General features: G+C 44.8%; 7 protein-coding genes across 16 annotated transcripts in view; 6 read left to right on the top strand and 1 right to left on the bottom strand.

The window, feature by feature from the left end:
• Window positions 1-609: 609 nt before the first annotated feature.
• LOC6550611 (flotillin-2) overlaps window positions 610-24,656 on the bottom strand; it is an 88,559-nt gene continuing 64,512 nt past the window's right edge. For 5 of the 10 annotated variants that reach the window (XM_001978102.3, XM_026981615.1, XM_026981616.1 and 2 more), the window contains exons 3-8: window positions 8,503-8,690; window positions 7,215-7,253; window positions 6,077-6,185; window positions 1,841-2,408; window positions 1,033-1,216; window positions 610-970 (exon numbers count right to left, since the gene is read on the bottom strand). In XM_001978102.3, the coding sequence (XP_001978138.1) occupies window positions 791-970; window positions 1,033-1,216; window positions 1,841-2,408; window positions 6,077-6,185; window positions 7,215-7,253; window positions 8,503-8,690 (1,268 nt within the window). In that variant the 3' untranslated portion in view covers window positions 610-790. Of the gene's footprint in view, window positions 971-1,032; window positions 1,217-1,840; window positions 2,409-2,703; window positions 2,724-2,906; window positions 3,329-6,076; window positions 6,216-7,214; window positions 7,254-8,071; window positions 8,089-8,502; window positions 8,691-24,656 lie in introns of those variants that run through there. The other 5 variants (XM_026981620.1, XM_026981619.1, XM_015155196.2 and 2 more) reach the window with 5 other exon arrangements.
• Window positions 4,041-5,516, top strand: LOC6550612. The gene has a single exon (XM_001978103.3). The coding sequence runs from the start codon at window positions 4,237-4,239 to the stop codon at window positions 5,353-5,355; it is 1,119 nt and encodes a 372-aa protein (XP_001978139.1). The 5' UTR covers window positions 4,041-4,236; the 3' UTR covers window positions 5,356-5,516.
• On the top strand, window positions 9,430-13,628 carry LOC6550613 (glucose dehydrogenase [FAD, quinone]). Its single transcript, XM_001978104.3, has 3 exons — window positions 9,430-9,633; window positions 11,204-11,676; window positions 11,753-13,628. Exons 2-3 carry the CDS (start codon window positions 11,295-11,297, stop codon window positions 13,249-13,251), a joined length of 1,881 nt encoding a protein of 626 aa, XP_001978140.1. The 5' UTR covers window positions 9,430-9,633; window positions 11,204-11,294; the 3' UTR covers window positions 13,252-13,628.
• On the top strand, window positions 14,232-16,318 carry LOC6550614 (glucose dehydrogenase [FAD, quinone]). The gene has a single exon (XM_001978105.2). It carries the CDS (start codon window positions 14,232-14,234, stop codon window positions 16,203-16,205), a length of 1,974 nt encoding a protein of 657 aa, XP_001978141.1. The 3' UTR covers window positions 16,206-16,318.
• LOC6550630 (glucose dehydrogenase [FAD, quinone]) lies at window positions 17,197-19,220 on the top strand. The gene is made up of 2 exons (XM_001978106.2): window positions 17,197-17,825; window positions 17,879-19,220. The coding sequence occupies exons 1-2, from the start codon at window positions 17,206-17,208 to the stop codon at window positions 19,158-19,160; spliced, it is 1,902 nt and encodes a 633-aa protein (XP_001978142.1). The 5' UTR covers window positions 17,197-17,205; the 3' UTR covers window positions 19,161-19,220.
• Window positions 20,109-20,598, top strand: LOC6550631. The gene is made up of 2 exons (XM_001978107.3): window positions 20,109-20,353; window positions 20,457-20,598. The coding sequence occupies exons 1-2, from the start codon at window positions 20,110-20,112 to the stop codon at window positions 20,570-20,572; spliced, it is 360 nt and encodes a 119-aa protein (XP_001978143.2). The 5' UTR covers window position 20,109; the 3' UTR covers window positions 20,573-20,598.
• On the top strand, window positions 21,321-24,118 carry LOC6550632 (glucose dehydrogenase [FAD, quinone]). The gene is made up of 2 exons (XM_001978108.3): window positions 21,321-21,839; window positions 22,245-24,118. The coding sequence occupies exons 1-2, from the start codon at window positions 21,507-21,509 to the stop codon at window positions 23,856-23,858; spliced, it is 1,947 nt and encodes a 648-aa protein (XP_001978144.1). The 5' UTR covers window positions 21,321-21,506; the 3' UTR covers window positions 23,859-24,118.

The following is a 24,656-nucleotide window of genomic DNA, read 5'->3' on the forward strand; positions in this document are numbered from 1 at the left end:
GGACAGATAAAAAACCCATTAGCAGATAGAAATTGTATTAGAAAGAGATGGAGGGAGACTACTTATACAGATCCCTACAGCACTGTAAAATGGTACATATATGCCTATACAACACTGTCTGCTATGAAATTGTATGTGTTTATTTAAAGAACTCTTTGTGTATAGCAAGTCTGCATGTATATAGTATATATAGCATAGTAAATAAATAGCTAACACTCTGCTTAAATGGTTTTCGATTTAAAGTTATACAAATTTCACGTTGATTTCTTGTTATCGTTATCGGTTTTCGTTTTCGAGAGAAAAGGCCACAAAATGTTGCGTACGAAATGCATAACTTTAGCTGAGATTAACGTTGGTTTTTTGTTGTGTTCTATTATTGATTGTTACGCCGCCAAACATCACACACACACACACTGGCACACCACACAGACGAGACAAGTGTATGTGTGTATTGCATGTGTGCATATACATATACAAATATATATATATATATATACATACAAATATATATATATATATAAATATAATATCGGAGTACATTTATCTACGTTCGATTTCATTTCGAAACTTGAGTTTCTTCAAGTTTTTTCGCTGTTTCCCCTCTTTCTCTCTCTCTCTTACAAATGCACGCCCCTCTCTAGCAAACTATCGCCATCTTGTTTTGTCGCTTCCTGCCGTCTCTTTCTCAATTTGGTTGCCTATAATTTTCTGGTTTTTGTATCGGTTACAATTCCTTTGCGCTGCGTTACGTTGTCATTGCCATTTCCTGGATATCCCATTCCATTTGGTTTCACGCCTTGGCCCCCGGAATCTTGGACAAGACCTTGGACAGATCCACTCCGGTCAGGGCGTTGATGGATGGCGGTAGCTGGGCCACCAAGCGGGTCACGTCGTTGGTTATATTATCATTGCCGCCAATCAGGACAATCTCATCGGTCTTGGCCAGTGGTGCAGCCACCTCAGCGGCAATCTGCAACGGATTTCAAAGGAATATATTTGCAATTCCAAATTAAATGCATATGGAGCACTAACCTTGGGCAGCGACTCGAGCACAATGTTCATGATGGCAGCATCGCCGTACTGCTTGTACACATGGGCCTTCATCCGCATGCGTTCCGCCTCCGCCTTGCCCACCAACTCGATGGCATGGGCCTCCGCCGATCCGATCTTGCGGATGCGCTCCGCCTCGGCACGGGCACCCTCGATGGTCTGGCACCTGCAGAGGTTAAACGCGGTTTTAGCATCTAATTGGAATGCAATTAGCCTACAAGAGCTGGTATCCACATATTACACAAAGCCACAGAGCCCTTATATAATAAAAATTCCCAATTGATATATTATTATTAGTTACGTGTTGACTGCAATCATTCGCGCTGAAACTGCGTTTATCTACAGGTAGATACATACATGGTAATAATATATTATATTATATCTGAAGTTACCATAACGATTGTATTTTTTGTGTACTGTATAAGGCGGCTATATATGGAGTAATAAATTATGGACCATGCCAGAACAGAATTATAATATAACTATTTAATGAAATATCTACAGCTGATCACTCGCTTATCACGGTAACTAGTTGTCGCTTGAAGTGCTTTTCGGTGGAACCTCTCCATTATAGAGTATATATATATATATAGAGTATAGAGTATAGATCTATATATGGAGTAATAAATTATGGACCATGCCAGAACAGAATTGTAATATAACTATTTAATGAAATATCTACAGCTGATCTCGCTTATCACGGTAACTAGTTAACGCTTGAAGTGATTTTCCGTGGAACCTCTCCATTAAGTCCTAAAGAATTCGCGTTTTCGTTACTCTTCACACTTACTGCTTGGCCTGGGCGAGGGTCTGGAGGCGGAAGGCCTCGGCCTCGGCGGGCAGCTTGACTGTGCCAGTGAGCTCGCGATCCTTGCGCTGCACTTCCTGGGACTCGATCTCGATCTGCTTGCGTCGCTCCACCACCTCGATCTGGATCTCCTCGTTACGGATGCGCTGGCGGATCTTGGCCGCCTGCAGCTCGTAGGCCAGCTGGGATTCGGCCTTGGCCGTATTGATCTCCTGGTCGAAATTGGCCTTCTGCAGCTTGTACATCCTGGTGTTGTCCTCGATCTTCGTGTCCGTCGAGTACTTCACATCCATGGCGCTCTTCTCGCACTCCGCCTCGCGGATTCCGGCATCTCGGTTCGCTTCCGCCACGCCGGCATCGGCATCCCGCTTGACCACGGCGGTCTGGGCCTTGCCCAACGAGGCCAGGTACTGCACATCATCGTACACGTCCTTGATGGTGAACGAAAGGATCTCGATGCCCATGCGACCCACGTCCGGAGCAGCCACCTCGCGCACCAAGGCAGCGAACTGGTCGCGGTCCTTGTACACCTCTTCTACTGTAAGCGTTCCTGCAAGGCCACAAGCAAAGCAATCGAATATTAAGTGGGTGTTGTCATGGCGGGAGGTAAGTGTGGTGTGTACACACAGAAAATAAGTGGCATCTTGGGCACTTAATTTGGCATTTTAATTTAGCTTTGAAACTGGTGTTATTCCCAATCTTTAAAGTAGGTAGTCTACAATCGATTGTCTCATGTATATAATGAAAAAATAAGACGTGCGACTTGATAAGCAATACACCAATCACGTTCTCATAACGGAATTAAATTGTAGAAGCCTTGTAATGGCGAATATCGGGTCACGTACTTTGGTGTAAGGACAAAACGCTGCATTTCGCGAATTAAATTATAGGAAATATATCAACAGTGCTTTTGCCGTTTTGATAAACAAATAGTCATGATTTAAACACTTGCATGTCACAGATAGCAACCATTTTGATAGGGAAAATGAGTAGGGGAAATGGATTTTTCGTTGGGGTGGCTCTTTCCACCTTTAATCGATGACCTTACCGCCTGACCACCAGCGAGGTAACACCCACTATCAGGGCCACCTTAAAGACGCCCATCCAGACGGCGGACATGTCGTCGAACAACTGTTCCAAAGGCCACCAAACGGGGGTCTACTTATTGGATTGCTATCTCCGTTCGCGCAACGATTCCACAGTCTAACCACTATCTAGCCATCTATCTTGCGGGCCTTAAATTAAATCATTCCGTGTTCTCTGCTGTTCTTGACGTCATTTGTCGCATTCTTATCGCTGGCGTTGATAAGAGCTCTATGCCCCAGTGACGTCACTTAATGACAAGCAAGTAGATCGTAGCTTTTCAGTTTTCCTCGCAGATGGAGGTCCCCAATAATAGCACCCACAATTACGACTGCTCACACGCGATTGACAAACAAACCGACAACCAAAGCGTTTCGCGATGCGCTTACAACTAACTGACAGGCAGCTCAAATCGCCCGGAGACTCGGACTTGGATTCGGAATGGTTATAGGTATGGGAATCGGTACTGGAATCGGCCGGGTACCGGCTCGCAAAATGAAATTGTAGTCGCGCCGCCAAATGGAAACCGCCTTGAAGTCTCGAGCGTCTCGTGAACATACTATAGACTAACTAGTGAGCCATGTATAACGACTCGGGTTCGATGGGCCCATAAACCCTCGGCTCGAGTTATGCTTAATTAAAAGCTGTAGATTGGCCATCAAGGTCGTGGACAGACCTGGGCAAATAGAACTGTGGATAGCTGGGAATGCGAGCTATTCGATTGGAGGGTAATGTAGAAAACTTGCCCTTACCGATTACCAAATTGAAGAAAAGTACATTTAATACATGAACGATTGGTGGCAATTATAATTAAAAATATAGTGTTGGGGAATTGTCTTTGGAGATATGTAATCACCGAGTATTTCGATTGTACAGAAAACTCTCGTTCATCCTGATAATAATGTACATATGTATGCCACATATCACTAATACAACTAATAGACATCAATATTCACTATAAAATGTGAATAAAATCGTATTTAAAATGCCAGATATTACCGGAAACTCTTGTATATCAAGGAGATAAAGAAATGGAAAGACACAAATCAGTGCCAAGTAGGCCTTGACCTTAAATTCGCTACACATGTCAATGTGCTTAGTTTGGCTAGTTCAGTCTCATTTTCCACTTCGATCAGAAGGTACACCAAAAAAAAAATTGTCTCACTCTAGCTTCCGGATCAATTTTCACTATTCTTTGTTTTCTTTATGTGAATACAAACATACAAATATTTTCAATTCAGTTTTACCGATTTGCAAGTTAAAATAACGATACCTATACAACACAAAAGGACACGATGTCCTCGCTGCGACGATCACATGGCGGTGGTCGTGATTTCCTGCAAGAGAACAAGCTAAATGTGGCCAGAATGGAGACCAATGGCAGGTGTCTAGCGGCGGCCAATGCCCGCCGGGTGCCCCTGTGGCGTCCAGTGGTTCTCCACTACTCGGAGAAGTTGCGTCCCCATGCCTATCCCAGCCAGCGTCGTCCACGCCCGTTACACGGAGCCCATGAGTCTCCCCGCCTGCGGAGCGGTCTTGCCCAGCCATATGGATTCCACAACGAGATGCGCCGCAGAATGCCACCAAATCCCTGTGGCTGCGATGTGGCCACACGTAAGACGCAGGAGCGCAAGGAGCAGGAGCGTCTGCAGGGCGGTTGGGAGGATCAGCAAGCGAAGCAGCCAAGGAAGTACTGCACCGGTTGCAACTGCCATCACGGCTGTCCGCACAGAAATCCATCTGATCAGGTTCACCAGGCAGAGGCGGTGTCACAGCAACCGGAAACGGATGCCCAAATGCCATCCAAACAGGGCGAAGGTGATCAGGCCGATAGCGCTTCGATATGCTCCCGCATGTCCCGAGTATCCCGGGCGTCTCGTCGATCCCAGGCTATGTCAACACAGGGCCAGGGGAACACCGATCCCGAGGCACCATTGAGTGCTCGCAGCGGTGCCTCCGCAAGGACGCTCAAGTCCAAGCGATCCGTTTCCCAGGAGAGTGTGCGCTCGAGTGCCACCATCAAGTCGAACATTACTGTGGCCTCCAGGAGCACCACGGCCTCGAAAAGATCTCAGGCCAGTCGCAAGTCGCAGTTAATGGAGGTGATGCCGCCACCAACCCACTTGGAGGAGCAAAGGCCCAGAGAGAAGAAGGAAAAGGACAAGGACAAGGAGAAGGTGCCAACCGCCATCGAAGGCTACACACCATTGACCGCCAGCGAGCGACAGGCGGCTCTCCAGGATGCCCACATAAAATACAGCAAGCTGGTCGAGGAATACAATCATATGCCCGTTTCGGAGCCAACCTTGCGGGTGCGCAATCGGAAAATCGCCATCGAGCGGCAGCTGGACGAACTGGACTATGCCATCAATATGTTTGATCAGCCCCATATGGACATGTATTACAAGAAGTGATGATCGCAATGATGCGTGTTATTCGTTGCGCAGATTGTTGCCCGTTTCCAAATTTAATTGTTTGCCACAAAACTCAGATCAGAAAATGGAAAATGCGGATTTGAGTTGCTATCAAATGAAGCATTAAAATTATAAATGACTGAGGTCAATTGCAACAGAAACCAAGGGCTCATGTTTTAACTTATGCAAGAATTAAAAAAACAAAAGATAATTAGCTTAAAAATACTAAAGAGAGAAAAATACCAATGAAATGCGTTGCGATACGAAATTAAGGAAATAACTCATTACAAGTTTGAAGAACCCTCAAGTGGACTAATATATTTGAAGGAGAACGTAAAGCCAAGGTTAATGGAAGGTTAGAATATGGAAATCAAATACAAAATAAGTTTCAGAGCAATTAATCATTTGTGTTTTATTAAAAACCATTAAACAAAAGCTCTTCCATGGGGATGCCCGAAAGTATGCATTAATCTTTCTGAACACAATATAATATATTAATGCAATTAATGAAAATTGGATACGGGTTTGGATACCCCACACTTTGGTTTGTAGGGCTTCACACGAAGGTGACCTCCTAAAAAGTACTTATACTGAAGGGGAAACTGTATTTTTCCAATCCCCCAGAATTATAATAATACTGTGTTCCGAAAGCTGTCAGAATACTTTATGTTCCGACTGCATTTAATGGGTAACCTAGCAATGTATTCGTCACCATACTCACCCAATATGGCTCTCAGATGTCCTTCGAGGGTCTGCAGGATCGTCTGCTTGATCTCCTTGACGCTCTTTCCAAGGAATTGCTCACTGGCAGTGCCTAGAAGCTCGTCGGCCTGATGGTGGAAATAATAAACATTCATCATCTGTACGTGTGTGCGTGTGAGTGTTTGTGTGTGTGTGTGTGTGTGGGTTGGTTGTGTGGGTGTCACCATGTCGGTGTGCATGTGTGTGAAGACATTTTATAGGTTCGATTGATTGATTTTGTATATTTTTTTTCAGTTTGGAGCGGAAATATTTGTTTGGTTTATTTAAAATTTATATTTTATAGAAATATATATATTTTGTATTATATTTTACCCACACACACGCACATGCACACATGGACAGAGCAACAGAGATATATAAATATACAAATATATTTATCGTATAGAGGTATATAGAGCGATACATGGAGTATAACGGTAACAGCAGCAACCAGAGCAGAGTAACGGTAGCAGTAACGGTAGAGCAGTATTTTTGTGGTATTTTGTTTTTGGAGTAGAACAATTTAGATTTTAATGATATTTGTTGGTTGAATGCATGTGTGTGTTTATATTGATTGTGTTTTGTTTTTTTTGGTAATTATTGTTGATTTCGTTAACAGATACAGTTAGTTGCGGATTAGTTTTGGTTTTTTTTGTTGATGAGTTGAACGTTGAACGATCAGTCGGCGGGGTTTTAGTCGATTTTTTTTGGTGGTGGTGAAAAGAAAGTAGAGAAAAAAGAGAGTAGAACACAGAGATCAACAGGGTTTCAATTTTTGATAATTTCTTTGTATTATTATTTTGCAGACTGTACTTTTCTTTCTCCTTCTTCTTCCTCCTCAGCTTCTGATGATGATGATTGAATGACTTCGATAAACGCAAAATGCATAACGAAAACAAACACGTATAGGCATAAATTCCGAAAGAAAGCACATGCATTTAATACAAATGAATGGATCATGATCACTTTGCGCTAGGTGTGTGTGTGGATGCGTGTGTGTGTGGGTGGTTAGGGTGTTCGATAAGAAATGGAAACATATTTTGTTCAATAGAAGGACAAAAAACCAACATGAATCGAACCCAGGATGTTAAATTAAATAAATGCAATCATAAACATACCTCGTCGTTATGATAATCGTTTTGCTTATACGAAGATGACTGCAAAATCGAATGAAAATAATTAAGTAATGGAACAAAATTTTGAAACAGGCAATTCTTTATGTCATTAAAACGATTAGAATTGCGACTACTTGGAAAGTGAAGTGCACTTTTTAGATGCTGCATTTACTGAAATTTGTGATCATACTCGTACAAGTGAAGTGTGTTTACATGATATTTATAAATGGTAAAACAGTTTTGAAGGCAATTGGTATTATTACATAGAAAGTTGAAACTTTTAAGAACTAGATAGTATCGTTATTTCACATGTATGAGTTGAAGATCAAAAGATCCCGAAACCCCGTAACCATATAATTTAATAATCGAATGCCTAAGCCTCCGAGTGATCACATAAATCTAATCAGTAAACATTTTGACACAAAACATAAAACGTAAACATTTGTAGTAAAAGAAACCTGTTGAAAGATTAACTTATAGACAAAACAGAATCAAGTGATGTGAGTGAAATCGAATTGTAAATAATACATGATATCGTCCGGATCACGAACATGTCTAAAAGTCAAGTAAAAAGTCGGTGCTCAGTCACAGAACTGTCCAACACAGACAGCAATCCAGATATAAACCTATTTTACAACTTTAACAGATTAAATTATAATATTATGATTAAAAATCCAAAATTTGTATATTTTGATCAAGCAATCAAAGAGGGAACTAATAAAAACCGAGAGAAATAAGATTGTATCGAGTGCCGAAAACGGGAACAAACAGGCGGGGTGTTCAATGAGTTCTACGTGGAGTTCTATGGCTATAACTAGGACTACGTGAGAAGATCACCGGGACGGGTGATCGCAACTTACTTGGCGGTGGTCAGATTGAGAGCACTTGCTAGGCTAAATATGCATTCGATGGGAATGGAGATTGAATTACTTGGGAATTGGGCGGGAAATGTACAAAACAAAGAGCCAAACATTTGATTAAAATAGGTTCAGAAAGGATCGATCATTCATGTATATGTATATAGATATAAACGGGTGCATGCAGGATACCAACTCGCTACTTTCGGCACTCTAATTGGCTAAGAATATTTGGGCATTAACGAACCAACAAATCTTGCATACTGAAGTCAAAAACTGAAATGCGGTCAAACTTCAATCACTTTCGCTCAGATTTGGGGGGTGCAGAAGAGAAAAGGTGGCCAGAATACCCACAAACGAGCGGAGATCGGTTGAACTTAGCCATTTATGTATATGTATATGGCTGTACATGTCTATAAAGCTGGGGATCGTACCTTCATGATCTTGCATTGGGCCACTCCGGTCACCGTCAGCGGAACACCCTGCGACGTCTCCACGTTCTCGCACATCGGATTCAGGGTCATCACGTTGAGGGACAGCCGCTGGACATCGGTCACCAGCCACCACGCCCACGCCCAGCCGCCCACAATCGTGCGCTTCTTGGTCGATCCACAGCAGCCACCTGTAAGAAAAAACATGATATGGGTTAATCAATATAATAAGTCACACTATAATAATCAGTCTAACTGCAATTTCAGCGATTTAGCAAATGTAAAACTTCTTTACTGGAAGCGTAGTTGGGTCGACATTCAATAACTTGCTATAAGTAAAGCCTTGCTTTAATATATTAAGTTTGAAATAACTTTGAAGAGTGAAGTAACCTTTGGTTAACATCTTTTAACATTTTGTTTTTGTAGGTCCAACTTTTCCTTTGCCAACCCTTGCACTTGGCTGACGTCACACGCACAGTGACCCACAAAAAGGTGTTGCCACCAGGCACGCCACCTTTTGAAGATCGTGGAGCTTTCGGCGTTGGTCTGTTGGTCTGTTGTCCAAACAGTAAGAGTGAAAGCATTTCGCCGAACCGGGTGTTTCTGCTGGTATGTGTGTTGGCTACGTGCCGGCAAACACGTCACAAAGGCCGTAACTCAATCGATATACATATCTATGTGCACATGTCCAGCCGAACAGGAAGCGTAATATTCATACCTGCATTGTCCATAAAGAGTGGAGAAAAAAAAGTAACGGTCCCGCTGTCCAAAAGGGCACAACACTGCACTCTCTCAGAGCTTCGGAGAAAAGAGTTGAGGAAAGAGAATGGGAGTTCGATGGAGAGCGGAGCGGAGTGGAGTGGAGCGGAGCGGAGTGGAACGGAGTGGAGCGGAGGAGAGGAGAGAGCACTCACCATCACTAGCGGCGTCTTCGGCATACCTGTCTTCAGTTACCAAGCGAACCTCTAAGCGCGAGGTCGTGTTTCGAAGCGCCGCCGAGGGAATTGTGACGAAGATCTCTGGGGAAGTGCGCACGCATGCGCAAAGCGAAAGAAAAGAAAGAAAGTGCGCACAGAAATATAAAAACAAACAAACCGCGCTAGGGAAGTCGAGAATTGTTATTTCGTTTCTCAAGTGAGTAAAACAAAAACGAAAAGCATGGCGAGAGAGAAGACAGCGAAAAAAGTGTGCCAAGCGCGAAAAACGTACATATTCAAAAAAGAAATCAAAGCCAAACAAGAAGAAGCGGGGCTCCAAAATACGCACAGCAATTCTTTGACGCCTACGCAGAAGCTTTCTTCTTTCCACGAATGTGATTCATGCCGCTATTACGCATTTCACTTGGCAGCCGTTTCCTAATTTATTTAGCAGAATATTTTCATGTTGCATTTTAGTTTTTTTAGCAGTGGAGTTTATTTATTTTTTTTTCATACCTTGAACTTGATCTGTGAGCACATTCAACTCTTGCAACCTGTTTGCAAAAACAACAAGCAGCAGGAACAACAACAAATTTTGTAATTGCCATTGACTAAAACAACAGCAAATCACGCAACATCAGCAACAGGCTCTTACAGTTACCAGACTTTGATTATGCAAAGATTGGCAAGAGCAAATGCATTTCCTCTATCTTGACTTCTTCGCACTGATAAGGCTAATAGGGAAATATACTGTAAGAATTGACGAAGGAAATTATTTTCCCCACTTCAAAGGCAAACAAAAAAAAATGAAAACGTGCTCTTATTATTTAACGTATTTAAAGATATTTTCGTAATATATTACCTTATATTATTTTAATTTTTTTAATTTATAAGACAGTTCAATTTTGAGCATACTAAGAATTTGCCTGTCATTTAACAACACTTAATATTCTATCAAGGGCAGTTTGTGCTAGGGAATTACCACTGTACCTAAGCAAACTGGTTGCAAGTGAGAGGACTGCGACGTGTGAGTGAATGTGTTAGGGAATTTGTGAGTGTGCATCACAATTGTTGCATGCAGTTCGACTGGGAGTGAAAAGTTGCTAGCTGCTTTTTTCAGTTTGGCTTATCGCAATTGTTGTTTTTGTATCGCTGCCCAGTAAAGTTTTATAATACAGTGGGAGATTTCACTTTTGTGCGGGAGGCCCCCTACCCAAAGATGCCCCATCACATACAATCCATTCCACTTATTTACATTCCGAAACACTGGGTGCAACACGTGAAGCGAAAGAGTTTTGAAATATCCGATAAAATATCTCTGAGAAAATTAGTTAAGTGCGACAGTTGAGTACGACTTTGATCTAAGGGGTGTACAAATTGTAGACCAACTTATAGAAGCACACTTGGATTAAATAGTACTAGGATAAATTATCTAGAGTAGAATTACAAAACAATAAAAATGCGCAGCGCAAAAGAACCATTTTTTTCTTAGCGAATTATCCATTAGCTACCTAGATTTATCGATCACGATCATCTTGGCTCGTAATACTTCACAGAGTTGAGGGAATCCAGCCAAATGTATGCATAACAAATGCAAGTTACGAAATCGACGCGATCGAAGCGATACGATCGTGATTAAAATATTGAGTATGAAAATCGCACCCTATAACCCGATTACACACAAAATGTCAATGCTACTTTTCATGTCATGTACCTACTTTTTTCTCTGTCTTCATTCCCTTAAAACTCACTTCTTTAACCCAAAAAAAATGTAATTGTCATTGCAGCCACGTGCCAGCTAAAATCAGCGACCTATATCTATATTTACATAAAGTAGACACCCCCCAACTGAATCCCAATCGGATCCCGACCCAGAAAATGAGCTCGGCGATCGTTGGAGCCGCCTCGGCCATCGGAGGAGCGGTCACAGCGGCCACCAGCAACAGTTGGTTCATCCCGATGCTGATGGCAGCGGTGGCCTATTTCCAGTACGAGGAGATCATCGATCCGGAATCAAAGCCCAGTGATGTGGGCGGCGACGACATCCTCGACCATTATGACTTTATAGTGATAGGAGCCGGATCGGCGGGGGCCGTGGTGGCGAATCGATTGACGGAGGTGGAGAATTGGAATGTACTTTTGCTGGAGGCCGGTGGCGATGAAACGGAACTCACGGACGTCCCTTTGATGGCTGGCTATCTGCAGCTGTCCAAGATTGACTGGCAGTACAAGACGGAGCCATCGGGAACATCTTGCTTGGGTAAGTCTGCCTAAGGAAACAAAAATTATTTCGAATCCGATCTGTAATTAAACACATATATTTTCTGCTTTTCCAGCAATGCAAGGAGGTCGCTGCAATTGGCCCAGAGGCAAGGTTCTTGGCGGAAGCTCAGTTCTCAACTATATGTTGTATCTGCGTGGATCTAAGCACGACTACGACAACTGGGAGGCCCTGGGCAATCCCAGTTGGTCGTACCGCGACGCCCTGTACTACTTCAAGAAGTCGGAGGATAACACCAATCAGTATCTGGCCAATACACCCTATCATGCCACTGGTGGTTATCTCACTGTCGGTGAGGCGCCATATCACACACCACTGGCGGCTAGCTTCGTGGAGGCCGGCGTGGAGATGGGCTACGAGAATCGGGATCTGAATGGCGAAAAGATGACCGGATTTATGATTGCCCAGGGCACAACACGACGCGGATCGCGGTGCTCCACGTCGAAGGCTTTCCTAAGACCCGCAAGATTACGTCCCAATTTGCATATATCTATGAACTCGCATGTGACTCGCATCATGATCGATCCCGTGACAAAGCTAGCATTCGGAGTGGAGTTTGTTAAGGATCAGAAGCTCTACCATGTGAGGGCCACCAAGGAGGTGGTTCTATCCGGTGGATCGGTCAATAGTCCGCAACTGCTGATGCTGAGTGGCGTGGGTCCACGAAAGGAGTTGGCCAAACATCGAATACCGCTCATCAAGGAACTGAGTGTGGGTGAAAACCTGCAGGATCACATTGGTCTGGGCGGTCTGACTTTCCTGGTCAATCAACCAGTGTCCATTGTGGAGAATCGTTTCCATACCATGTCAACTGTACTGCAATACGCTGTATTTGGCCAGGGCCCATTGACCATACTGGGCGGAGTGGAGGGATTGGCCTATGTGAACACCAAGTATGCAAATAGCTCCTTGGACTGGCCAGATATTGAATTCCATTTTGTCTCCGGATCCACGAACTCGGATGGGGGATCGCAGCTGCGAAAGGCTCATGGATTAACTGATGCCTTCTACAGAGCTGTCTTCGAACCGATCAACAATCGAGACGCCTGGAGCATAATACCCATGTTGCTGAGACCGCGCAGCGTGGGAAGTATTCGCCTGAGGAGCGGCAATCCCTTCGATTACCCCTATATCTTTCCCAACTATCTGACGGATGACTTCGATATGAAGACCCTGATCGAGGGCGTGAAGATAGCGGTGGCGTTATCCCGAACGAAAGCCATGCAGCGATTTGGGTCCAGAATTTCGAGCATCCGCTGGCCGGGATGCGAGCAAGTTCCGCTCTTCACCGACGCCTTTTGGGAATGCATGGTCAGGAGGTATACGTCCACCATCTATCACCCGGTGGGTACCTGCAAGATGGGTCCCTACTGGGACAAGGATGCTGTGGTGGACGCCAAGTTGAGGGTCTACGGAATCCGAGGACTACGCGTCATTGATGCCAGTATTATGCCCAAATTGGTGTCCGCCAACACGAATGCGCCGGTGATTATGATTGCCGAGAAGGGCAGCGATATGATAAAGGAGTTCTGGATCAAGAACACCATCGTCTGAACGAAACTTACTTTGTAGAGTAGATAAACTACAGTTTTCTAGAGCTGATTTCTTAACAGATTTATGAACTTAATACTAAATCAGCTCATCAAAACTGTGTTTTATCAATTGAATGTCCGAATGTCTGGTTAACGTGAATGTTTAAATGTTTGAACTGAGTTTGTTTGCCTGCGAGTGCTAAGATTAAGTGTCTGCAAGTTGTGTAAATGTTTTAGACATAAAGCCCAAGCTTATGACCCATCCAAAATTATTTGATCAAACTCGAATCGTCCCCCTTTTTTTTTTTTTTTAAGTACCTTGTAAGCATTGTATTTATTTTAATAATATGTGAACAATTAAATTACGGTCATTCCCTGGTTTTTGTTAAATTGGTCAGGGAACATGGACTTATCGCCTAAATTTCAGTTATCAAAAGGTAAATTCTTTTATAGCTTTGACGCTATCAGTAATTGCTTTTTTAAAACACGACACAATTCGATTATTGAATTGGACCACTCAAGATAGGGACTGCCATTGTTTAAATACACAATATATAAAATGATGGCAAGAACCTTTTGTACACGATCATTAGGTGGATCATTTTTTACTACACTCTATATGTACATACATAGGTGTGATAATAACTGCAATTCTAGTTAGCTTTCTTAGCAGCGCCACCTGTTGGACGGGGCCTCAAGCTCAGGGCTATAAATATAAATGGGCTCGAAATTGCATATGTTTGTTTTTGTATTTTTATGGTCGGACAAACAGAAAGCAGCCCGAAAAATTAAATAAAAGCGGGCAGAGTATACGTATACATTTGGTTGGCATGGTTATCGTGCGCGACATTCTTTTAATTGTGCCTGAAATGCCGTACCATACGGATCGCTTACTTCATTAGTGGTTAAAATCGCTTACTTCATTAGTGCTTAAAATCGCTTACTTCATTAGTGGTTAAAATCGCTCACTTCATTAGTGGTTGAAAATAAAATCTGTTAAAAATGGGTGATCAGCGCGTGCACAAACCGCGGACAGCGGAGACCAGAACCCTTCTCCGCAATGAAAGATTTTTGCCGCTGTTGATTCTGCTTTTTGGGGCCAGTTCATCAGTTGTGGGCCAATTGTTTTCGGTGGATAGCAGTGGCCTGGGCATTTCGCTGATGCAATCGGTGGCCATAGCCCTGAATGCATCCAGCCTCGCCCTGGCCAACAACACAGCCTGGCCGCTGCAGCACGAGCCGCCGGAGGATCGGTTGCAGATCGAGAACTATGACTATATAGTGGTGGGTGCAGGAAGTGCCGGTTCCATTGTGGCCAGTCGATTGAGTGAGCTGTGCCAGGTGAAGGTTCTGCTGCTGGAGGAGGGACAACTACCACCGCTGGAATCGGAAATCTTTAGTCTGACCGGTGCACTGCATCATGACGAGCGCTACATGTTCCTGGAGGAGGCAGTGCCCAATCCGACATGCTGCCAAGCAATGGCAACCGCGCACGGATGCGTTTGGTGGCATGGACGCATGATGGGCGGTGGTGGTGCCATCAATGGCAATATCTACATACCCGGCAGTCGGGAGAACTTCAGACGCTGGAATTCAACCGGCTGGGATTGGACGCAGGTCCAGAAGACCTACTCTCGCCTGCAGCAACGCCTGAACCCCTCCTATCTTCAACCGAATAGACTCAACTTGAAGTTGGCCAACCTCATATACTCCGGTTCCGCCGAGCTGGGAGTACCCCGTATGAAGCAGCCGTTGATAGCAGGTGCCACCTTCGGTTACACCCATCATGTCCCCGTGACCATTAACCATGGACGAAGGGCCAGCAGCGCTCGTTTGTACTTGGCCAATGATCGAGTGAATAGAAGAGGGAACCTAAAGGTAGTACGAGGAGCCCAGGTTCAGAAGGTGCTACTAAATGCGAAGGGCTCACGGGCAACTGGAGTGGTTTATACCACCAATGGTACAAGACATACGGCGAGAACCTCGGGGGAAGTGGTCCTGAGTGCCGGCACCCTCAATTCCGCCAAGTTGCTTCTACTCTCGGGCATCGGTCCGCGGGAGGAGCTGCAGAGATGGAACATAACTACGTACCAGGACCTGCCAGTGGGTCGAAATCTACAAGATCATGGCATGATGCCGTTGTTCCTGCTCTTCGGTTCGAACTGTGCCGTCAACAGTACGCGGGATCCAACAGAGAATCCCTATGCTCCCGTATCTGTCACGCAGTATCTGCTGGAAAATCAGAGGGGTCCTTTGGCCAGTGGCTTCTACATGATGGGCTACATCAATTCCAGTTCGCCGAGCAGCAGTCGTGGTGAACCCGATCTGCACGTGGTGGCCCACACTCTTTTGCCCAAAGGAAGCACCGGTAGCTTTGGCTACTTGGGCTTTCGGCCGGACTTGGTTCAGGCCCAGCAGGATATCTTGCAGCAAGGAGATCTGCTGCAAATCATGGGCTCACTATTGCGTCCCCTTTCGCAAGGAAGAGTGCGTCTATCGAGCAAGAGTGCCGCTGATCAGGCAAAAATCGAAAACCACTATGGCCAGGCTCTAGAGGATCAGAAGACGCTACTTCGCTATGTGCGATACATTCAGAAGCTGAGCAAAACCCGATCTTTTCGTCGATGTGGTCTGCGACTTTGGCTGCCGCCCCTCGCCGAATGCGACATATTAGCTCCCGATTCCGATGACTACTGGTTGTGTTACATCCGATATTTCTATGTGGGTGCCTGGCATTCGGTGGGCACTTGTCGCATGGCTCCGAGGAAGGAGGCGCATGCCCAGCAGGATGGCGGCGTGGTGGACGAAAGATTGAGGGTGCATGGCGTCAAGGGTCTTCGGGTGGTGGATGCCAGCATTATGCCGGAATTGCCAGCGGGTAATACGAATGGACCCGCCATGATGATTGGTGAAAAGGGGGCTCAAATGATTCTCGACGATCGGGAGGCGAACAATGAGGTGGTCCAGGAATGCTGATCTTTTATAATGTGTATTATACATATGTATTATTATAACTTTAGGAGAAACTGCAAATAAGTTTTGATACAATTGCAATAAGCCAAACACACATTTATGTTTAATCAATACAGCTTCAGCATGACTTAAAGTGGCTTGATTATTGGTAATTTAATTATAAATGACAGATAATAATAATATTGCATTTCGCACGACTTTCGTCAAATATTCGATATATACAGGGGTTTTATCTTCATAACTTGTACAAAAATGTTCGTGTAGCTGAATGCTTTAAACAGCTTATTATCAATTATAAAGAGCCTCATTACTTTTTAATGGGTTTGAAAAACAATTTTGCGAAAAATGGCAAAAAATTCAAGCGTTCAAATATGAATACCAATCGATTGGGAATTTAATTACGGGAATAACGAGGTATGTTATTCCATTTTCAGACAAATATATCCAAACTGGTGGATTCCAAATCAAATACCAAACCAAAGTAGAATCGAGTAAAAGGTTTTGGAAAAATATACCCTATAATTACGACTTTATACAGCTTTTAATCTAAATTAACACTTCCCATCACTTTCTGCGCACAAGCAAATCTCAATTAAATTTGTGTTAATAATATTTAGAACTTGGAGTAAAGGTTAAAGTCTAGACAGCTTTTGAATCAAATGTAAATTGCCCATTCTTAATTGCTTAAATGCGAACTTAGTTGCCTTTCAATACACGAGTTTATTTATGATCTTTGCGCTTAACGCATTTTATAGTTTATTTATAGTTAAATAAACTATAAGCAAGGTAGAATTTCTGTGTTACTAGGTTCTTTTGCAGACCGAGTTTGCTGTGGAGTAACTGGGATTGCAGAAGCCAGTGTTTTGCATATTGGTCAATGCACTCACAGAAATAATGCATCTTGGTGGATCAGCAAAACTGACTTCAGCTGGATCAGCAGTTTCGCTGGAGTGTAGAAAAATACAAGTAGTTCCGCCGAAACTCAGTCAGTTGTGTATTCACGATGTCGGCGATCAACACGTTTGTGGCCATGTGGCGGTTCTTGCTGACCCTCGGCCCCTCGGCCATGATCATCCTGCTCCTGAACAAGGGCATCCTGGAGCAGCGGCCGGATATTGTGGATGAACAGCATCGCGTACGCTCCATACAAATCGAAGATCTTCGCGAATCCTACGATTTCATAGTCATTGGCGGCGGTTCGGCGGGCTGTGTTTTAGCCGCCAGACTCTCGGAGAATCCGGAATGGAGTGTACTACTTTTGGAAGCTGGAGGGGATGAGCCACTGCTCATCGATTTGCCGCAATTGTATCCGGTATTCCAGCGAAGCCCGTGGGACTGGAAGTACCTCACCGAGCCATCGGATCGATACTGCTTGGCCATGGAGGATCAACGCTGCTTTTGGCCACGGGCCAAAGTTTTGGGCGGATGCAGTTCCATCAATGCCATGATGTACATACGCGGAAATAGACGGGACTACGATCAATGGGCGGAACTGGGCAATCCTGGCTGGAATTACGCCAATGTTCTGCACTATTTCCGCAAGCTGGAGGACATGAGGGTGCCTGGATTCGAGCATAGTCCGTACCATGGCCATGGTGGTCCCATTTCCGTTGAAAGATATAGGTGAGTTGAAGATACCACAGAGCAATCGCATTTTTCAACGCCACTTCTCCTAGATTTCCCTCAGCGCTTTTGGACATTTTCATGAGGGCTGCCCAGCAGCTGGGCTTGGTTCATCCCGATGGCGATTTCAATGGTCGAACTCAGACAGGGTTCGCTCCACCACATGGAAGCCTTCGCGATGGACTGCGTTGCAGTGCCAATAAGGGATATATTCGCCGGAGTTGGCAGCGTCCCAATTTGGATATCGTTCTCAAGGCCTTTGTGGAGCGAATTTTGATCGATCCGCAATCCCATCGAGCAATCGGAGTGATCTTCGAGTACGGTCTGCTGAAGCACACGGTCAGAGCCAAACGGGAGGTGATTCTGTCCGCTGGATCCCTGGCCAGTCCGCAACTCCTGATGGTCAGTGGTGTGGGCCCGAGCGATCAACTGGAACCACTGGGCATTCCGGTGGTGCAGCATTTACCCGGTGTGGGTGGCAATCTGCAGGATCACATCTCCACCTCGGGCGCCATCTACACATTCGACAGTGGCCAAAATCATCATCTGTCGTTCGTTGTGCCCGAAATGATGAACGAACAGGCGGTGGAGGATTTTGTTCAAGGATCAGATAGCTTCTTCTACGCGATGCCCGTGAGTGAGGTGATGGGCTTCTTCAGCACTCGCTATCAGGATCCCCGATTGGATTGGCCAGATGTCCAAATCTTTATGGGCAGCTATGGCTACGGAGCCGATGGTGGAATGATTGGTCGCAGAGGAGCTGCCATTACACTGGACAACTATGCCGAGGCGTTTGAGCCGATGATCTACCAGGATTCGTTTGTGATAGCTCCACTGGTGATGCGCCCACGCTCCCGGGGATTCCTACAGATACGCTCTGCCGACCCCAAAGTCCATCCCCTAATCCATGCCAACTACTACGACGATCCGCACGACATGGCCGTCATGGTGGAGGGCCTGAAGTTGGCCCATCGTCTAACACAAACGCCGGTGATGCAGTCCCTGAATGCCACTATGAATATCTACGAGTGGCGCAATTGCCCGGAGGTTGAGTATCTCAGCGATGCGTTCTGGGAGTGCTTGGCCAGATTCTACTCGCAGACGATCTACCATCCGGTGGGCACCTGTAAGATGGCTCCAGCCTCGGATCCCGCCGGTGTCGTAGATCCCCGATTGCGGGTCAGAGGAATGCGGGGATTGCGGGTCATCGATGCCAGCATAATGCCCACTATTCCGACTGGCAATACGAATGCTCCGACTTTAATGCTGGCGGAGAGGGGAGCGGATATCATCAAGGAGGACTGGCGTCACTACAGAGATGGAGGTTGGGGCTAGCTACTTGGATATCACTGCCCCTTTGTACTTTAATTTAAAGCAATAAATTCAGTTTTAAACAAATTTTAGCGTGAACTTGCCGCAAAAAAAAGCAAATAACTCGCGCAATACCTGGATAAATATTTTAAAAAATCAGTATACTTTTGCGTTCATGAGAAGGTATTTGTGCAAATGATACGAAAACGATCTTGCAACCTAGATGAGCCCTTCGAGAACTATCAAATTAAATGCCTGGCTAATGGCATTGGATTTGTTCATTTTTGCCTGGGAGTCAACGAATGCAGCCACTGCGATTAGCAATCCATATATCAATTGGAACTAACCATATACGAGTATCATGGATAACTATTCATTGTTGCCATTCCGCAGGTCAGCTAATTTGCTTTGGTAATGATCTTGGCATTCAGTTGACTCGCGGTGCATTTTGTTACCCATTTTCAATTAAATTCATTGCATTTATCGTTTATGTTGTGTTCCCTGTTTGAAAGTCTGAGAACTTGAATAACACTTGTCAGCGATCTGAAGTTTTGCAATATTTGCAGTGATTACTTATGATTGTGCAGTCCGTTTTAGTTGTGAGTAGAGAGCATATTAGTTTTGCGATTTGGTAGCGTTAAAAATGTACATTAAGGAGTATATATGCAATTAATAAAATCATATTACATTTTTCCTCTTCATTTTGTATGCCCGTATGTTACTTATGGTAATAGAACTATAAAAAATGTCGTAGTTATTAGAGTTCGCAATGAGTATCTTTAAGTTTCGATCCTGACGTGGAAGCATTGTTCTCAATCGCTTTTGTCCGTAATTTATGAGCGGCCACTGAACCTAAATGGCAAATGGCAGCGCGAGCTTACGAGTTTTACCAGTTTGAGTGGCTCAGTGCCTCAGTGGGCCAGTGGGCCACCTTTCCGCAAATCGGAAGAGGTTTTCGAGACTTTTCATGCGAATGCGCGGCGATTGCGCTGGTCAGTCCACGTCCGCCACTGATCGCAATATGACGCTCCGGAACCTGTGCCCCAAGTGCATCCTGCTGGTGGCGCTGCTGCTCCTGCTGGACTTCAGCCTGGCCGGACCGCAGCAGTTGTTCCTCACAGACGACGTGAGAACAGAAACGGGCACGGGACCAGCAACTGCGGCTGCAGCCGGTGGTGATTTGGGTGAGGATCGCTTGCCCCTCAACGATCCATCGGGTGAGTGTCAAACTGAAATCCATTTTTTTAAACTCAAACAAGTTGGTTCCTATGCTTTCAATACCCTTGAACATACTTATTGAACTGCAATTTTTCCTCATAGATCTGAGTGCTGGTTTAAATTTGGCGCCCGTTGGCAGTCTGATTTCGGCAGCAGCGAATGTCGTTCCCCCCGCACCCATTCTATTTATTCGCACGGCCATGAACAGCGGGCTCTGACCGCCAGGTGGCGCTAACCGGAATTCTGAAACACCCAAAAATAATTGTCTCTAATTTTTAAGCGCCTTTGGGGCACCACTTTAATTACTTTGTTAAGCTGCATTTTTTTTTGTATTTTAATGTTTTCCATTAAGCTGGATTGCTTTGGTTTTGTTTGCCGTCTTGTGTCGAGCCAAGTGCTATAAATGACTTTTTATACTCGTTTAATCTGGTTATGACTTATTCGGAGCGATACAATGTGTGCAGCTTGGGACTCTGTTTTAAAAGCTACTTTGTTATCTAAATTTGTTATCAACGAAATCTCTAGTACGTTACTGTTTTTAGTTTAACTGGGCTCAGCTCTTTAAATGGCTAGCAATTAATGATTTCAAAAGCAATTTTGGGATTTTAAAACTTCCTCACATCCTGGTTTGATTTTAGAAAAATTAATTTTTCACACATTAATTAGTATTTATTTGTATATACTTTATCAAAATGTGCCAATCGGAAAATACTTAATGTAATTGGAAGAAAGTAGTTCAAGTGGGCGATGAACTCATTTCGATTGCGATTCTGGTTCTTATAATGCTGATTCACACAGGAAAAAATATCTGTGCACTACTAACAATTATTTATAGCGTATAAGACTCCACTCTTTATCTTTAAAAAAATGTACACTTGCTCAAAAGTAAACAAAGATGCTTTCGATAAGCACTGAAGTCAATGTGAGCTTTTTACAGTTTTCACATTGATTAATGTCTAAAGATTTTTTTAAATATATGTATTTCCCTTGGTTCCATTCGAGTTTCTGTCGCCGCAGGGGGAGGATGCACTGTACCGGCTTATCAGATCAGTGGCTATAAAAGCGAATCTTCAGGCGCAACCGCGCCTCAGATACAGACAGAACCGGGACCAAACGAGTGGCAAGAGCAGACGCAAAGAAAACAGAAACGCAATGTCACTAGACGGCGGCCAGAGTATCAACGTGGATGCGGCGGCCATTGGCCCAAATGCGTGTGGATCCGGTAGTACGCCAGCACCACCTGCCATCGGATTGTGGAGTGGCATGATGACCGTCCTCGTGCAGAGCCTTCTATCGTCGCAATGTCTCATCTCACCCGCCAGCCAGTGGCCAGTGGACTATGTGGGCGATTTGAGTCAGCCCTATGACTTTGTGGTCATTGGAGCGGGATCTGCGGGATCCGTGGTGGCCAGCCGGTTGAGCGAGAATCCCGACTGGAAAGTGCTCGTCCTGGAGGCGGGCGGCGATCCACCCATTGAATCTGAGGTGAGTCCATAAGCCAAGATATCGCGCATATTTTTTGTCTAATCTTATACATAGCTATACAGCTCTTTCCACTGCTATCTTACTAAAATTTTCCACTCTCGAGCTTCTCAAACTACTGAAGACGCAAAACAAAGTCTGGCGGGAAAGCCCCCCACCATATCATAAAAATTATTAATAAATATAACGAGCAATATCACTTAACACTTATCAATGTTTTGTTAAGAAGACAGTCTAAGCTTCTTTTATATCTACAAATTGTATCTAAAACTGCATTTAAATTGGTATCGAAGTGATTGTATTGATAGCAGTAAGTGGTAATTTTACACAAATATCAATTCACCTTCATGTCTATAAGTATGCAATAATAAGAAAGTAAATTTATACATAACTAAAATGCACTTGCAGTTGCCGGCACTATTCTTTGGACTGCAGCACACGAAGTTCATGTGGAACTACTTCACAGAGCCCAGTGATGAGGCCTGTCTGGGAATGAAGGAAGGTCGCTGCTACTGGCCACGTGGCAAGATGCTGGGAGGATCGGGAGGAGCCAATGCCATGCTGTATGTTCGTGGCAATCGCAGGGACTTCGATGGCTGGGCGGCAATGGGGAGCACGGGCTGGAGCTATGACCAGGTGATGCCGTTCTTCGAGAAGTCCGTCACGCCCCAAGGGAATGCCACCCATCCCAAGGGTTATGTGACCCTGAAGCCGTTCGAGAGACAGGATAATGCCATACATCAGTTGATCATCGATGGCGGTCGCGAATTGGGACTGCCTTATGTTGAGAGATTCCAGGAGGGCAGTGAAACGGGCTATGCCCATGTGCCGGGAACCGTGAGAGAAGGTCAAAGAATGAGCACAGCCAAGGGTTATTTGGGTGCAGTCTCCAGATCGCGTTCCAATCTGCATGTGGTCAAGAATGCGCTGGTCACCAAATTGGATTTCGATGGCGATACGGTGACAGCAGTCAACTTCGAAAGGGCTGGTGTTAACCATCAAGTGAAAGTGAGCAAAGATGTGGTGATCTCGGCCGGCGCTATCGATTCACCAGCTCTTCTCATGCGTTCCGGCATTGGACCCAGTCAGCATTTGAAGGAGTTGGGCATACCCGTAGAACTGGAGCTGCCAGGAGTTGGCCGCAATCTCCAGGATCATGTGCTCGTGCCCATCTTTCTGAGACTGGACGAGGGTCAAGGCGAGCCAATGACGGAGAAGGGCATCCTGGATGGCATATATCAGTACCTAATCCATCGCACCGGACCGCTGGCCACTCACAGCACCGCCTCCCTGGTGGCGTTTATCAACACCAATGCGAGTAGTGATAGTGCTTATCCGGATACCGAGAACCATCACCTGTTCTTTCAGAGAGCCAATCACGCTTCGCTGGAACTCTTCACCAAAGGTCTATCCATCCAAGACCAATACATAGACGTGTTGCAAGGATATCTTAAGGAGTCCCATTTGCTGTGCGTTTATGTTCTACTCTCACATCCGGCGGCCAAAGGTGAATTGCATCTACGGAGCAGAGATCCCAAGGAGCCACCCATCCTAACCAGTAATTACCTATCAAAGCCGGAGGATGTGGCCACGTTGATGAGGGGCATACGCTACATTGAATCCCTCGAGCAGACCAAAGCTTTCCAGGATCACCTGGCCGAGATAGCTAGGATTCCCATCGAAGAGTGTGATCACATAGAGAGTTACCGCAGTGAGGAGTACTGGCGATGCTATGCCAAATACTTCACCTTCACCTGTTACCACCAATCGGGCACCGTGAAAATGGGACCCGACTACGATCCCGAGGCCTGTGTGAGTCAGCGCTTGAAGGTCCATGGATTGGAGAACCTCAGGGTGGCGGATGCCAGCATCATGCCGGCGGTGGTCAGTGCCAATACGAATGCGGCCACGGTGATGATTGCCGAGAGGGCGGCCCACTTCATCCGGGAGGATTACGAGGGCGAGGCAGTTGGCGCCAATGGAGGTATCTGGGTGCCGCACATGCATGCGGATGACTTCTAGTTTGATAATTCCAAACACAGCCCTCTTTTCGATTGGCAACTTGTCAACAACAAGTGCATACATTTAAGTCTGTGGACTTCAACACAATTCGGTTTATCGAACTATGAAAATTAATTATCAGATTGTTCTTAGCAAAACAAAAATAGCGCACGTTAAACAAAATTCTTAAATGGATTTGCAAGTAGTTATCTATTAAATTTGTTTGTTATTTATAAACAGTAGTAATTTAGTGAATCGTTTTTTTTACAATTATTATAAAATATATAAAACGAAAACCAATGCTCATGAAGTTTTTAGTGCCTGAATTTCGTATAATAAGTAAAAAGGGTATATACAGTTCATAAATAGAAGCTATACCAAGCAATTGTGGCCTTGCCAATACCATGACAGATACAGATAAACTGTAATCTGAATTCGAACCACCCTGATGAAGAAGCAGATACAATATATAGAAATCAGATTCCACCGCCCATTACTAAGATGTTTAGCATATTTTTGCCCAAACTTGACCCACAAACCCACAAAACAGGTTTTTCGCTGGCGGTAGCTCAACAAGAATAGAACCTGTCCTTATCAGCTGGAACCGAAAGAAAAGAACCAAAAACACGGCCACCAACGAGCATAAAGATAACCGAGTGCGAACATAGGGAGACTCTAGATTCTCCATTCTCCAATCTCTAATCTCGATTCACGATTCTCGATTCACGATTCTCGATTGTTGATTTTGGGTGGCTTCCATGGGTCGCTGCGGGTTTATCACACCTCAGTTAGCTAATCTTCGAGTGATAAGGGGAGTGC

Source organism: Drosophila erecta, unplaced genomic scaffold, assembly GCF_003286155.1.
Source record: "Drosophila erecta strain 14021-0224.00,06,07 unplaced genomic scaffold, DereRS2 tig00000126-arrow-pilon, whole genome shotgun sequence".
In the NCBI taxonomy this organism is placed as follows: domain Eukaryota; kingdom Metazoa; phylum Arthropoda; class Insecta; order Diptera; family Drosophilidae; genus Drosophila; species Drosophila erecta.